Here is a 10,637-nt window from a genome sequence, read left to right as displayed (position 1 = left end):
CTCGGGCAGCCGGTGCCGCCGCACGCCCCGTCCACGCCCTCGGTGGCGGCCGCGAGTGGAGGTGCCGGGGGCGGGTAGAAGCGCCCGGTTAGTTGGGTGCGTGTCTGTGGGTTCGGGGCCTCGGGGGGAACTGAACTGCTGCCCCGTTCCGGGCAGCGCTTTGCCGGCGCGGGGTTGTGTTTTCTGACCCGCTGTAGGAGGGAGCGGGGACGGCTGCCTGGCCCTGCCCGTGCCCCTGGTTAAGTGACCTGTCTGTTATTAGTTAAAATAAGCCTCCTAGTGCTGTGTCGTGAACCTTACAGCAAAAATTGCTTCATGAAAAACATGAAAACAAGTTATTCTTGTGAAAGGTGCTCTAGTACTGTCTGTGACGGGAACAAGCTGCGTGATTGTAGAGTGGCTTTGCTAGCCTTAGCATTCAGGACTAAGATAATTAAAAAACAAACAAAACCATGTGACTGTAAACATAAAGTGTTAACGTGGTTCAAAGGGGGGCTGCTAAAATTATCCTGGATCAGACTCTTTCAAAAACAAGATAGAGAACCATGCTAGAAGCCCCCTGATTCCGTTCGATGCAGCCTTGAACAAGGCCACTGCACGCCATGCGGAGGGGAGGCGGGTAATGCTGCTGCAGACATCGCGGTGCTGTTCCTGGGTCGTCGCTTGGCTCTGCGTGGGGCGAGGAGGGCAGAGGAGCGCGTGTGCCGGGCCGGTGTTCACTGGAAACAGGGACGGGGCAGGTGTGGGGGAGCTGGCCGGTACCGTTTGTTCCGGTGATCCTCTGCAGCGGGCTGGGCTGGCGCAGGGACAGGGCACAGGGCTGGCAGAGCGCGAACATGAACTTGGTTCCAGTCCCATTAATTCCTGTGGCGCTTCGGTAGCTCATTTTTTACTGATCGTTGCTGTCTCCTGTCTCAACAACTGGGATAACATGGCTTGGAGCGAAACGCCTCTACATGGTTTAGCCCTCAGTGAGCTGTTAGTGCTCCCTGCGCAGGGAGGAAGGACGCTGTGCTGGTCAGCTGGCAACTTGTGGCCATCAGCAGCGCCTCGCCGACCCAGCCCTGCCGATAACGAGAGTGTGGACTGGAGATACCGGGGGGCAACTGTCAGAGGTGTCAGTGCCCTGTTCCACGGAAAAGTATGGGCTCCTGCGGGCTGGGGCCGAGCTGAGCGTGGTGAGACCGGGCCCTCAGCTCGTGCTCTGCAGAGTGCCAGGGGTCGGGGGGCCTGGGCCCGGCGCCGCAGCCCTGGAGAGATGCTCAGAGCATGGGCTCGGTGACAGCTGTCACCGACAGCTTCGCCTTGCACCGCGGTGTAAATCCGTCATCGATGGCTGCAGCACAGGGGACAGGCAGGAGAGGGCTGGGTGACTGCAAACCGTGGAGTCGCTGCCTGGAGAAGGCCGAGACGGGCGATCCTGGCGCCAGGGCTGGAGCGGAGACCTCGCGTTCTCCGTGCTTGGTTCGGCAGCGTTCTGGTGAAGGGCACATCCCGAGTTGTCTCAGATCTGCTGCTTTGCCATAGGCAGGAGATGAGCTGTTTGCTGAGATGAGAAATTGGCTCATAAAATTTAAAAAAAAAAAAAAAAAAATGAATCTAAACTTAGTCATTGTTTGGTTTACAAAATTCCTCCTATGCAGAGTGCCATTATCCAAAGGGTTATTGCTTAATTTTTACAGTCACTGGGAGTCTTGGGTTTTCAGAGTATTCAGGTTATTTAGCTGATGTGTGATGTACAATGTTTGCATGACTGAGTTCTCTTTATAGGAAAGAAGAAAACAAAAATAATTGCACTCAATTTATTTGCTGAAAAATTATATGCAAGTTTTAAAACCTGCTGATTTCCATGACTGTCTAGTTTCACTATGGATGTGACATTCTAAAGAATTGTTGAATTTGTTATCGGAACAACTGCTGATATTTTGAAACTCGCACTGTGTTCACTTTGCTTTAATAGAAACCTGGTAAATAAGATGTGGTTCATGGTTTATTTCCATTTGATGGACTTTTTTTTCAATACTGTCATTTTAAAAGACCATATCCCTTTACAAAGTTTGTTCATCGTTAGGACTTTTTACAGACTGGGAAATAAAAGTATGTAAGTTAGCTGCCTCCCCGAGGTCATGCGAGGCCAAAACTTGCTCTGTTACTCTAATGCTGTGAGAACAGAACTGGGCACAAAATATCTATGTGGAACTTGAATCTCTTGCTTCCTCTTCTGGTGCTTTTAATTACAAAACCATGAAAGCTTATTCTGAAAACCTCCATCAAATTAATTAACCCTTAATATGCGTGCTGTAGGAAAAATGTTTTGCCTTGAAGATAGATTTTCTGTGAGTCATGGTACATGTAATTTTTGGCCTTGGATGAATGGAAAAAAAAATAGCTTTTGTAAATACAAACTATAATATTGGTAGCACGAACATTGAGGGGTATTTTCCTTTTGTGTTTTTGCAGGTAAATGACCTCTGCTGGCACGTGCGCTGTCTCTCATGCAGTGTTTGCAGAACGTCTCTAGGAAGACATACCAGCTGTTACATCAAAGATAAAGATATCTTCTGCAAACTTGATTATTTCAGGTACATCATACAGGAATATAATTTTGTTAGACAACATGTTACACTTGCTTATTGCTTTTCACTTAAGCTGCAACTAAAATGCATGTCTCAGCTCTTTGGTTTAATTTGCCAGGTTTATTTTCAGTAGTTAAACTCTGGCATCTCGTGCAGAGGGACTTGGGAAACCCCCAGTCAATCTGATGTAACTACTTACTAAGTCTTCCCCTCTGCCCCTCCATTGTTATGCGTGGCTACTGCGTTTATGCAGTAACTTACTTCTGTGTGCGTGGGAAGAAAAACCCATCAGTCCCTGCCACAGTGAGGCTGTAAAGCTCTCGTACCGCCAGGAACCATCCTTCGGTAATGCCGATGGAGAACGCAAGGCGAGCTGAGTTGATGCTCCCTTTGGACCAGCACTCGCTGGTGTGAGGCTGAGGGTGTCACGTGGAACTACAAAAACAACCCAGAATAAATCCCATGATCTTTAAAAGAAGCTTTCAGCAGTTAGGGTTTTTTGTGATTGGTTTGATTTTGAACGTGAAGCATTCTTCAAGTTAAAGGTCTAATCCTATAAGGAAGAATATTACTTACTCATGCTGGCATCAGAAATACTCGTGATACAAAATCTTTGGTCCAGAAAGTAGCAAAAACTTTTGCTGTTAATTTTGTTGTGATTGCTAGTACTTCCCCAGACCAAACTATGGGAGTCTCATCTGTGTAGTGACTGGATTATGTTCAGCTAGTCAGTTTTGACTCTGAAAGAGAGGGAGCAGCCAGGCTGAAAAAAAAAAAAAAAAAAAAAAAAAAACACAAAAAACCCACAAAAAAACAAACAACCAAAACCACCCCTTAAAAGTCTGCAAAGATTTTTTTCAGGACAAGTTCTTATCTAAATAATCAACATATCTTGTTGGCTAGTTTCCTCTTCAAAGACAAATATTCTACTGTGGTGATGTAAATACTAGATATTTGAATTTCTTTTAAAATCATAATGTGATGGTAATTAAGGAAATAACTCTGAAGGTACAGAAGGTACAGGTTTTCCCCCTTCGGATGGAGGAGACTAAATGATTAGCGAAGGGTGATGCAGCTAAATACAATAATTCAGACTACCACTAGAGCAATGTGAAATATATTTGAATAATTGGGAGGATTTTGAACACCGTGTCAGCTGTTTCCATCTCCCACTCGCAGCCTTTTAAAGAGTAATTACCTTTATAAAAGGAAAGATGAAGAGTTGTGAATTCCTTAGCAGCTGTTTCAGTTTTGCTCTTTGCCTTATGAAAACACTGACGTCCGTAGTTCGGCTGGTCTCGCCTCCAGCCCTCAGATCGAACTCGCTGTCCCCCCGTCGGGGCTGTGTCCCCCGCCTCAGCCCCACTCTCTCCGTGCAGGCGGTACGGCACCCGCTGCTCCCGCTGCGGCCGGCACATCCACTCCACCGACTGGGTCCGCAGGGCTAAAGGGAACGTCTACCACTTGGCCTGCTTCGCCTGCTTCTCCTGCAAGAGGCAGCTCTCCACTGGGGAGGAGTTCGCTCTGGTGGAAGAGAAGGTCCTCTGCAGAGTGCACTACGACTGCATGTTGGACAATCTGAAAAGAGAAGTGGAAAATGGTAACAGACGGGTTTTGTTAAGAACTATGTTTGTGGTTTATTTTTTAATTAAAATTGTTGGGTTTTATTTCATCTTCCTTCTTAAGAGGTAATTACCTATGTTCACTAAGGCTGGAAGCACAGGTTCTTGAATTAAAATAATGTGCAAGTTATTTGATGTTTTATTTTTTTTTTAAGTTTGTATAACTTGTTTTCTGTCCTAAGGAAAAGAAAGCAAGAGCATATGTATTTGATAAAATATCGTGCTGGAGTTATTCCTTCCCTCACTTGCAAGGGAGTCACTTGGGGTGTCATGGGTAGTGGTGCCAGATCAACTTGAACAGAATATGGCTTTTTTAAAGTTGAAATTCAGCTGACCAAGTACTATTGGTTATTGTTGGAGGACAGTCTGATTTAGGAATAACATAATTTTGAATGTTTAGCAGACAGTGTTGTTTTCTTTTTAATGCTTCAGGTAATGGGATTAGTGTGGAAGGAGCATTGCTAACAGAACAAGACGTTAATCATCCAAAACCAGCAAAAAGAGCTCGGACCAGCTTCACAGCAGATCAGCTCCAGGTAGAGGCAGCGCTGAAAACTTGCACAGTTCAGGTTTATGGAACACTTGGGTGCTGAACCAATAGGAAATCAGATGCATATGAAAGGAAAGAAAAAGCTTGCATGTTTTAAACTATTTCATAAACTGTCAAGACACAGCATGTTTCTGGAATTGTTTGTTAGCTTCAGCAGTTCAATATGAAATAGTTACTCTTCAAGCTTTTTATTTCCCTGGGGGCAGCTGGTAATTCTGCAGAGTGGAAACAAAAAGGTTGTTCTATTTTGATTGCTCGATGAAATCTATTTCATCAGGCATTTACATCGCTACACGTAATAAAGACAAAATATTTTTAGAATTATGTAATGTGAAGAGTTGTACTAAAGGTGGGTGCTTCAGGACGTTAGCAGGCTGGAAGTTTGAGTTTTGTTGTAAAGCGCAGTAAGGGCTGCAAAAGGCTGTGCTCTCAGAACAGGTAAGGACTGTGGGCCCCTGCTTACATTCACGTGAGCGCAGGCTTGGCTCCTGTCAGTGACTGTTTCTTGGTTTGCTTTGGTTTATAGAGAAGATGGGGAATAGTTGTGCGTTTATTTCTTGATTGCCCTTTTTCCTTCCGAGATGGTTTTCAATACTTGCTTTTTAGATCATAGTCTTGGCTGTACTTCTGTACACCAGGAAGGGACTAGCAACACTGACGCATCGTATCTTTTCCTTCCTTCTCCCAGTCCTTCCAAAATGCTTCATGTGCTGATTTCCTCAAAGTGTATTTGAGCTTTGCCTGTTTAAAAATAAACAATAGTCTGGGTGTCATTTTTCAAGACCTAGCTTCAGTATTTAATGCTGCACACTTTAGGGGGGGATAAAAACCCACTTATTTTTTTCCGTAGAGCTAGGTAGAGTGACATACAGGGAAAGTGATTTTGAAGTACTTGGCAGCAATTCTTGTACTGTCCAATTTGTTCTTGAACATGCGTTTCTGAAGTATGTTTTTTCCATACCCTTTTATACTAGCTCAGCCACTAGTTCTGTTCCTTCCCATCATCAGGACTAAGGGGAATGGGAGCTGGGAAGTCTGGATGTACCATCGGAGCCCCCTCCTGCCAGGTCAAGCCTGCACTGGGCAGGGAGGGAGCAGGATTGCCAGTGTCTGCTCTGCTTTCAGGGCTTCTTGTCTCTGCTGCCTTGGCAAGTTAGCTCCGGACTGCCTCAAATACGAGTTATTTCACCCTCTGGGTCACCACTTAAATTAGCTTTGTAGGGAAAAACACCGTGACGATGGCCAGCTCCTTGTGAAAGGGGCAGTGGTGAGACCAGGTTCAGAGGTTTCCACCTGTAGTGGGAAGGCAGCTGTGGCTCTACCTAATCCTGTGTATCCCTGCTTTCAGTTTATAACATGTGTTTGAATTTCGGGTCACACATGGCCACTACACCTTTTCTTTTCTACCATCTCGGTCTGAGTTCTGTTTTGTTGCCCTGCCCTCTTCTTGTTCATGGTGAAAGCAGTTGAGAAAAACTAATACATGTAATAACACATGAAGCATTTAAGCAGTGCTGGATAATGTGGCATGTGGCTGTTCAAAGTTTGGCTTGGTCTTTCAGCCATAACTGAAGGCAAAACATGTCAGTTAGAAATAATGTGACAAGGGCATGGGGCATGCACTCTGGACATCAAGCTTGAGCTTCTGCAAAAAGAAACTTTATTTTCCAGCAGGACCTGAATGGGAGGTGGCCCAGCCATCAGGGTAGGAACTCTATTTGGGGCTTCTTCCTGTTTGCTGTCACTGGAACCTCCATGTTCCCCTCTTTTCATATTTTAAGGAAATTGTAACCTACTTCAGCAGGTGTTTGAGATCTTAGGGCTTCTTGTTATTTAACAACACTTGTAGTCTGCTCAGTGCCTCTGTACCTGTCCTTGATGCTGCTTTAAGATGTCCAGAAAGAGAAGCATCAGAGGGGAACAAGGGACTGTCAGAGCAGCAGCACGTAGTACCACACCTCGTGAACTACATCCTTTACAGAAGGGTGTCCATGCTTTTGGATGTCTTTGTATGAAACAGTAGGAAAGTAAATAGTTTCAATGTTTCTGAATTCATAGAGAAGTAGTCTGAATCTTCAAAGGTGAAGCCAGGCAAAATGCGAAGACCATCAGGGGTCAAAATCCAGAAATGAGAAACTACAGTTTACTAAGTTGCTGAAGGTACCCTGCAGAAATCCATGAAGCCTTACATCCTTCAATAAGGGAAACCCTTACAGGCTCTAAAACTGTCCAGGACACAGGCCAAGTTGACATCTACTTCCCCCCAGAATGTAATTCATATCCTAATGACAAGTGTTCAGTTTTCAGTAAAAAGATGAGTGTAACCAAAGAGTTACCTGTAGTGCAGGTCAGCCAAGGTGGAGCCTCTGTTCCTCGGGTCAGTGCAAGGTAAAGGAGGCGCAAAGGCTCCCCCGCTGCTTGCTTCCCCCTGCGGCTGAAAGGGGGGTTAAGCTGCTCCATATAATATGTGGGTAGTGAATGCAAGTTCTGAGGGGTGGATCAGAGTTCATTCCTTCCCTGTGCTTTGCGCTGTGGCCTGCCGCTATAGGCGTTCTCTTTATCCAGCATGTTTGAATTGCTTCGCAGTGGATTTTCTCCCACAGTCCTTTTAACACAATCACAACAGAGCACCTCCTCCTTTTTTTTTTTTTTTTTTTTTTCTACTGCCAAGCAGAATTAACTTCTTCCATTTCTGGTAAATGTCTCAGTTAAGCATAATAAGGGGCTTGTATTTTGGCTTTGGGGAATTTGGTTTTTTTCCTTAAGATATTGGAGGCTGTCATGTGGGGGCTAGTGATTACAAGTTTCCTAAAACCAGTCAATGAGTAGGACCACAGTCTGAGAAGAGTCTCTAATGCTGCTGTCAGGACTGCACACAAAAACCTGCAATCTCTTATCTTGCCTTTTCAGGTTATGCAAGCACAGTTTGCTCAGGACAACAACCCAGATGCACAAACACTTCAGAAACTGGCAGAAAGAACAGGCTTGAGCAGGCGTGTTATACAGGTAACTGAGCTAAGTTACTTGATAACAAAGTCCCGTACTCATCCATTGGAAATGCTTAACAACAATTTTCTGCATGTAGTTATTCTGAGATGGAAAAAGATCTAATATGGCAGTTTTAACACAACTTGAGACAACATCCTTAGTCAGGAATAGGTCTAGAACAAACATGTTCATTTGGAAAACTTGCTGTATTCCTCTTGCGCTTTGTGTGGAGGATTAATAGTCTTCCAGGAAGAAACTTCTCAGCCTAAACAGTATAGAAATCGTCACAGAGCTCTTCTAAATACAAATTTATGACTTTAATAGTCTGTTCTTAAGACCTGCACCCTTTTTTGAAAATGGGTTGTGGTATGCCACGTGAGGAGTAAGTGAACATCTAGTGGTCTGTTCTAGAGAGCAGAGTTAAAATACACAGCTCTGCCGTCCAAAACTGGGCGAAACGCAGACTTGGAATCTTTGCTTTGAAGATGCCTCTCAGCAGACATTATATGAATGCTTTTTATACATAAATATGTTTTTTTACATAACATGTTATATGTTTATATAAATAAAAAGAAGGTTGTGGTTCCCTTGGCTCCTTCTAGCCTGGGAGATTGACAGTGTTTCTATAGAAACAAGGTATCTGGCAGCTGCAATCAAGCCTTAAAAAAAATGGAAGCCCGCCCGCTTTACGGTGTGGACGGGGAAGTGTGGGTACCCCGTGAACACCCCTTGCTCAGCAGCGTCGGGGCAGAGGCGGCCATGCCTGCAGGGCGCCTGGGTGCTGTTGCTCGCCCCGGCCCCGCAACCCCGTGCCTGGCTTGGAGCTGCTGGTCCCCGCAGCAGCTTTTCTGTCCTGACCTTGCTTGTTTGAGGCACCGTGCAGGTTAGGAAGGATGTTTCTTCATCTGGGTTGTCAGTGTTGTGTTACAGGCCCGGTTTCACTGGCTGGATTCAGCTGAAGCGAGACCTCTGAGGCCTTCATCAGGCTGGTGTTGAACCAATGCAATTACCACCATGATGTGAATTTTCCCCCCTTTTCAGGTGTGGTTTCAGAATTGCAGAGCACGCCATAAGAAACACGTTAGTCCTAATCATTCATCCACTGCTCCCGTCACAGCGGTTCAGCCCTCCAGGCTGTCTCCACCCATGCTAGAGGAGATGGCCTACTCTGCCTACGTACCCCAGGACGGGACGATGCTGACTGCTCTGCACAGCTACATGGACGGTAGGTACAGCAACTGCATGTCCAGGTAAAATCACTGACTGTAGCAAGAACAGTTCACCAAGCAGTGACTGAAGAAACTTAATGGATTTCTAATTCCTAGTATCCTATATAGAATATCTTAATGCTTTACTTGGTATCCAGACCTCATTAAGTGTGCCTCCCCAAGCAGTGAGCCCTTCACTGTAAGAGCACAGCTGAAGATCTGCGTATGAAGACCACTTTTTGTGCTTCCTCCCAACTGAGAATGCTAGTAATAAGAATCAAACACTGTTTTTAAAATCCATGCGAAGTACTTTAACAATATGTAATTTTTATGAAAGCTGTTTACCGCGCTCCCTAGCTCTCACCCCAAGGACTGTAGGTACACTCAATCCAGAAGCTTCACTGAAAACTTAAGCTTCCCTCACAGCAACACACAGTGGGGGGAGCCTGGTGGTCCAAAAGTATGTTTCAGTCTCTGTGTGTCTTAAGACCCAGCAAGTCAAAGATTTTTGGCTCTTATTTGTGATTAGGAGAGACTGTGACGGTTTGGGGAGAACTAAACTGAGCTGCATGTGTGGCCTGAGCGTTTTTTTCTCCGAGGCAGTGGTGTAGGGTGGGCTGTGGGTGGAGCAGTGTCGATGCTGGGCTAGGGAAAACAGAGCATGCTGTGGTGGTTGGGACCAGCAAACTGTTATTACCCAGTGGGATTTACTAGTTCATAATCCTTTTCTACCTCTGATGAAGCTGACCGGTCAATATTTCTGTTTTTGTAGCTCATTCACCTACAGCTCTTGGACTCCAGCCTTTGCTACCCCATTCAATGACACAACTGCCACTAAGTCACACCTAATTCCTTTGTCAGGGATATAAGCTATTAAGGATGTAACCTTAAGTCATTTATTGTGTATTAAAAATATCATTGGAAAGATATTAATGTTAACTTTTTATTTAACATCTAAAGCATTTTCAAGATCATTTTTGCTGCCCAGGTATGTAAGTATATTTAGCCTGCAAGACACTTTTATGGATTCTGCATAAATATTACATTGTTTACAAGCCTTATTAAACACCTTTTTGTATTGTCTGGAAGTAGTCCACTCTAGTTATGTGTGTGTTAATTTATTTGTCATCAAATGAGCACTTTGCCTAAAAGAAAGGACTGACAATTGTGCAAAATGTTTACAATTCTTTGTGAAATTGTAGTTTATCATTAGTTTGTATCTGTAAGTTATTGTTAAAAGTATTACCTGTATTTGAGTTGTACACAGCCTATATGTTAAAGCTTATTTCTGTGAGTTTACAAAAATAAATTTTGGTTGCAAATATTTTCAAAATGAACTGAATAAAGTTCCTGCTGTAGCATGCCAAGCAAAAATGTTGCAGTGTTTATGGCTGAACTGTGATCATTTGTCAGGTGATGAACTTGAATCTTCAGTTTTAAGAGAAGGTCCCAGCTATACTTGAGTAGACTACGGCCAACTCTTTCAGGAGTGTTCATACTTGTCTTGATTTAAAAACACCCCACCTTTTTATGGGCTTAGGTCTTGAAATGCCCCTTAAGGACACACCAGTGTTGCTCCTGAGGGTGCACACCTGCAGGGTGAGGGAAAAGGTGGGTTTTTAAACTGATAGATTTTTAACTGTGATTTAAGTCAGTAAGTGGAGAGACTGAATTCACATCTGCTTTAACACTT

At 44.4% G+C, this 10,637-nt stretch overlaps 1 protein-coding gene across 1 annotated transcript; it reads left to right on the top strand.

Annotated features, from left to right (window-relative positions):
• The first annotated feature begins 1,859 nt into the window (after positions 1 to 1,859).
• LHX8 (LIM homeobox 8) lies at positions 1,860 to 10,304 on the top strand. Its single transcript, XM_026853540.1, has 6 exons — positions 1,860 to 2,582; positions 3,956 to 4,176; positions 4,631 to 4,734; positions 7,659 to 7,754; positions 8,778 to 8,961; positions 9,717 to 10,304. Exons 1-6 carry the CDS (start codon positions 2,374 to 2,376, stop codon positions 9,791 to 9,793), a joined length of 891 nt encoding a protein of 296 aa, XP_026709341.1. The 5' UTR covers positions 1,860 to 2,373; the 3' UTR covers positions 9,794 to 10,304.
• The last annotated feature ends 333 nt before the right edge of the window (positions 10,305 to 10,637 follow it).

Source organism: Athene cunicularia (genome assembly GCF_003259725.1).
Source record: "Athene cunicularia isolate RWA chromosome 8 unlocalized genomic scaffold, athCun1 chr8_part1, whole genome shotgun sequence".
NCBI lineage: Eukaryota > Metazoa > Chordata > Aves > Strigiformes > Strigidae > Athene > Athene cunicularia.
Note: the sequence above shows the minus strand (reverse complement) of the source record. Positions and strands in the feature narration are given on the sequence as shown.